The following is a 4,738-nucleotide window of genomic DNA, read 5'->3' as shown; positions in this document are numbered from 1 at the left end:
TTGTTCAGATGCTTTATTTCCTTCTTTAATAGCATCACCCAGACCCATTGCATCTAGATGAATCTCAGCATCTAAAATCCATGATAAATAATTCTCCCCCGAAATATCAAGGGCCGCAAATTCAAGCTTTGCAAGATTTGACATGTTTTAGAACTAGCATATAAAATATTAATATAATCAAATTTCATGTATGAAATTATTAAAATCAAATAATAATAATAATAATAATATGACAGAGAAAAATAAATCAAACAATTATCATTACAAAAAAAAAATGAGATAAAGTTTGTGAATGAGAAAAAGATTAGAAAGAACCTCGGTTAAGGAATGTAGAGCGTTGTTCTTAGGGAGAAAAAAAAATATGCCTTCACGCTCAGTTGGATAACCCTCGTGCTGATAACGTGTTATAAAATAAAGGTAATAAGAGAGACAAAGGAGAGGAAGAATAGAGAATGAGAGAGTAGGGAGCAACTTCTGTTTGTATGTGTGTCTTATTACTGATAGGACGAGTCCTATTTATAGATACAATATGGTAACCCAGAAAGGATATAAAATCAAATAGTAAATACAAAATATTACATAAAGAGTAATGAATAATATAATTATCAATCATATGAGTAATTGTATAAATCAATGGACGACCATTAATTCATAACATTATTGATAAAAAATTAGAAATTTATTTTTACGTTACAGGTTTAATTTGAAATTATTTTATATTAAATAGAATTAACTATGTAACTATTTGCTTTATTTAAATTATGTATTTTTGGATGGATTCACTATTCAATATATTTAATAAGAATGTGGAGTGAATATTAAAGGATGATGGTCTTATTCTTTCTTTGGGGATAGAAAGGAATAAGAAAAAATATTAGTAAAATTTGTAGTAAATATTGTTTTTTAGTTGAAAGGTGATGAATGTTAAATGACTAATTTTTTTTCTTATATTTATTTTTTCTCATATTATCCTTATAATATTTAGTTAATTTTTACCTTACATTTAAATTTATTTTCATATGAAATATATTATATTATTATTTTTTAACTATTTTTTATAATTTCAATCACTATATAAAATTTATAAAAGTAATTATAAATTATTTATATATAATTTTATATAATTTATAACAATAGACGTCTTTTAATATTATAACTTTTTTATTTATTAAAATATATTTTTAATATATCATAGGTCACAAATTTTTAAAAACTTCATTTATTAATCTCAACTCTAAAATCATTTCTAAATTAAACTAAAAAAACATTAATTTCATTCTATAATTCTTCCGGTTTCTTCTTTTATTTTCCTCAAATCATTCCAGCCGAAAGAAAAGAATACAAAAGAATACAGCCTTAAAGTATTGGTCGATGCGAGAAGAGCCTAAGTGCTTTTAGAGAAAGCGCCAATAGAAGACTAAAAATAAGGTTAATGGTTTTAGATGAAATTGATGGATTCACAGTTCACCTACTCCAAGTGGGTAATCTAAGAATCAGTTTATATGCATCACATGAGAGAGAGAAACTACACTGAACAGGACAACAGAATGGTTTGTTTGAAATGGATGGATTGGGTGGGTGGTGAAGAAGGAAGATGGTAAATTTGATAGCTTAGAGTGGAAAGTGAATGAGATCAACACAACGCCCATCATCCTTTGTTTTCTTCTTTTATTTATTGTTTTTTTGTGTTGTGTTGTTGTGTTGGGGATTGGGGTGGAGTAGGAAGTAGTGGAGCACTGTTCTGTGAGAGTGAAAAGCAAACAACGGAACTTCACTTTTAGGCTGTAATCTGAGACATCCAGCCCCAGCTTCTAATTCCCATCATCCTTACAAAACACATAATTTTGGGTCCACTCTAACAATACAATTCAAAAAAGTGAGGTCAAAAATTGAATAAAACTATAAAAGTTAGACATAGTTGATGTTCACTGCTTTTTCTTTTCAGTGGATCATCTCAAAGTTCTCTCCTTTTTTTGTGACAGATCCCTTGCTGGGTTCAAGTTTCTCACTTTGGCTTCTCCCCCCAAATGGGTTCCTCAGATCGATTGTTCAACCGGCAAAGAACTCTCCATGAGATCCTTGGTGGGGGTCAAGGTATGAAATTTTCTTTTCTGATTAGTTTTTGATTCAATGTCTTTATTGCTGATTTGCGTTGATCAGTGTTATTTTAATACTCAATCTTTGGTGTTGTTTGTTTATGTTCATTTTGGTACTATTTGATTCAACAGTGGCATAGATTTATTTTTGTTTGCTTTTGGTTCCAATGTGAAAAGGGTGAGGACCAGAAGAACAATTGATCATGATCTTTGAATCTTTGCTGAATCAATGCCATGTTTGGTTCAATGCAGTTGCAGATTTAATACTGTGGAGACGGAAGAACCAAACGATGGGGATATTGTTGGTGACACTAGCTGTTTGGATTGTGTTTGAAAGATCTGGTTATACTCTTCTGTCCCTTGTTTCCAATGTTTTCCTTCTCCTCATTGTCATTCTTTTCCTTTGGGCCAAGTCAGCTGCGATTCTCAACAGGTAACACTTCTGCAAATTATCTTTGTGAATGTTCTTCACTTGGATCTTCTTGTGTGTGCTTTTCTAAACTCTGAAATGTCATAGAATGTACAAGCATTTTTTAGATCATTGATTCCTCAAGTTCTGATTATTTGTTCTGGAATTAGTTTGTCTTCAAAGTATTCTTTTTAATTTATATGATTCGAGGCATTTGAAAGATAAATGTTGGTATGGTTTAGTTGTTGAAATGGTATAACATGTATGCTAGTTTTTTGGTGGTGATCGTCTTTGTGTTCAAAATACACTAATGTTAGTGTTTTAAAACATTAAAATCAGTGTCCTTAGGTGTATTTTGAAGGCTCGGCATAGAGACAATACTTTAAGCTCGGTAGATAATCCAAATTCTATTTAATTTGCGTTTTTCAGAAGTGGTAAATTGCATATGGTGTTTAGACAGAAGGTATAAAAGCAGATTGAACTGTTATTTTTCTTTTGACAGACCTGCACCACCTCTACCACAGTTGCATCTGTCAGAGGAATTAGCAAACGAAGTGACAGATTTTATCCGCACAAGAGTTAATGATTTGTTATCAGTTTCTCAAGATATTGCTCTTGGTAAAGACTCAAAGCTGTTCCTGAAAGTAGCTGCATACCTCTGGCTAATTTCTATTATTGGTGGCTTCACTGATTTCCTTACCCTGGCATATACCAGTAAGTTTCTGAGCGTCATGTGATCAAAAGATAGATTTAACTCGCTATTCATTGATCTCCAGTTTTTGAAAATTAAGTAGTGAGTGAATGGAAATAACTTTGTTCCCAGTATAGTAAAAATGTTGAAGTTCATAATTATGTCTAATATGATCTTGGAATGGAAATAACTTTGTTTTTGTGGTTTGGTTATGTGGCAGGTCTTTTTATTGTTCTTACAGTACCAGCAATCTATGAAAGATATGAAGAATACATAGACATGTATATTTTGAAGGGTTACAGAAAACTGTGCTTTTTACATGTGAAAATAAAGGAGAAGTATGTTAGCAGAGTCCACAACTGGATTCTGGAGAAGAAAAAGCTGAGCTGAGTTTGTTTTTCTCACAGGCATTTTGTTCATTTCTTTTGTTACTCTTCTACAACATTTCTTACAGGGTCACTGGTGAGATTGTAATTGTGAGTTTGAGGGACAATAGTGATCATCTTCTACAACATCTCTTCCTTTTGCATTTTCCATCTTCAATGATGGATCTTTTTTTTGGTACATAATGAAGAACCTCTTGTTGGACTTGTTCATGTAGTCCACTGAGTATTTAGATTTCTTCTTAGGATAACAGAGATAACATATAGGCGCTGCTATGAATTATTCCTAAGATAAAATGTGTTTTTACCAAGTATTTGTACATGTAATATAGCTACAACTATCATTGCACTTATTTGCAGATTTTTGCAACATTCGCACAAGTTATTCGCTCTCAATTCAACAATTTGGCAACCCAAGTAATATATTTTCCAATTCTTTAAAAGTTTCCGTGGAGCTATAATATAGAATACTTAACTAAGCATTTCGTCAAACACCTGGAGGGTGGGTTGGGTTGGGTTGGGTTGGGTTGAATGGGCTATTTATTTTTTAGTGAATACGAACTGAATATACTCTGTTAATGACGGATTAGATTCAATTGAGTTTATGTAAATAAAAAAGAAGAAGTATGTTTTATTTTAAAATTTAAAAAAAGCATAACTTTTTTCTAAACCATTTTTAGTATGATACAATTTTTGAATATTTATATTATATATTTTAATTAGATAATGTTTTAAAAAAACTAAGTCCAATCTTAAATTTAAAAAGAAAATGTGAAGGTGAGAAGACTGGAAGAGTAATTTTTTGGGGCATCTTAAAATTGTGTTTACTTGTGTTTGTGATTTGAGTTGGACGTTATAAATTCTATTTCTAATGAATATTATAAGTTAAACTTTTCCTTTTTCGCAAACAACAAAACTTAAAAAGAAAGTTGGGTATATAAAGAGTTTAATACTGGAGTGAAAAGTGGAAAAAATAACTTCAGATATGGCATGAAAAATATTTGCAGAGAATAGTTTAAGAACTCGGGAATGAGTTATTAATTAAAGATGCTAAAGTGATGATGATGCAAGGATGATTTTTATTTTACTCTACAAATTTTATGAAACTAACAAGTGAATAATTATTTTATTTAAATTTAAAGTTTCTAGAATTTAGAAA

General features: G+C 30.6%; 1 protein-coding gene across 5 annotated transcripts; it reads left to right on the top strand.

The window, feature by feature from the left end:
• Positions 1–1,351: 1,351 nt before the first annotated feature.
• On the top strand, positions 1,352–3,893 carry LOC114165857 (Reticulon family protein). Of its 5 annotated transcripts, none has more exons than XM_085667796.1 (5): positions 1,352–1,428; positions 1,983–2,094; positions 2,349–2,529; positions 3,008–3,219; positions 3,417–3,893. In XM_085667796.1, the coding sequence occupies exons 2-5, from the start codon at positions 2,028–2,030 to the stop codon at positions 3,584–3,586; spliced, it is 630 nt and encodes a 209-aa protein (XP_085523922.1). In that variant the 5' UTR covers positions 1,352–1,428; positions 1,983–2,027; the 3' UTR covers positions 3,587–3,893. The 5 variants fall into 5 exon arrangements, with proteins under 5 accessions (XP_085523922.1, XP_085523918.1, XP_085523920.1 ...); XM_085667792.1 differs by having other exon boundaries at positions 1,398–1,597; XM_085667794.1 differs by lacking the exon at positions 1,352–1,428 and adding an exon at positions 1,449–1,876.
• Positions 3,894–4,738: the final 845 nt, after the last annotated feature.

The sequence above is a fragment of the Vigna unguiculata genome, chromosome 10 (genome assembly GCF_037176805.1).
Source record: "Vigna unguiculata cultivar grain cowpea cultivar isolate G323 ecotype 2 chromosome 10, ASM3717680v1, whole genome shotgun sequence".
NCBI classification, from domain to species: Eukaryota; Viridiplantae; Streptophyta; class Magnoliopsida; order Fabales; family Fabaceae; genus Vigna; species Vigna unguiculata.
This window is presented reverse-complemented; position numbering and strand designations above follow the sequence as displayed.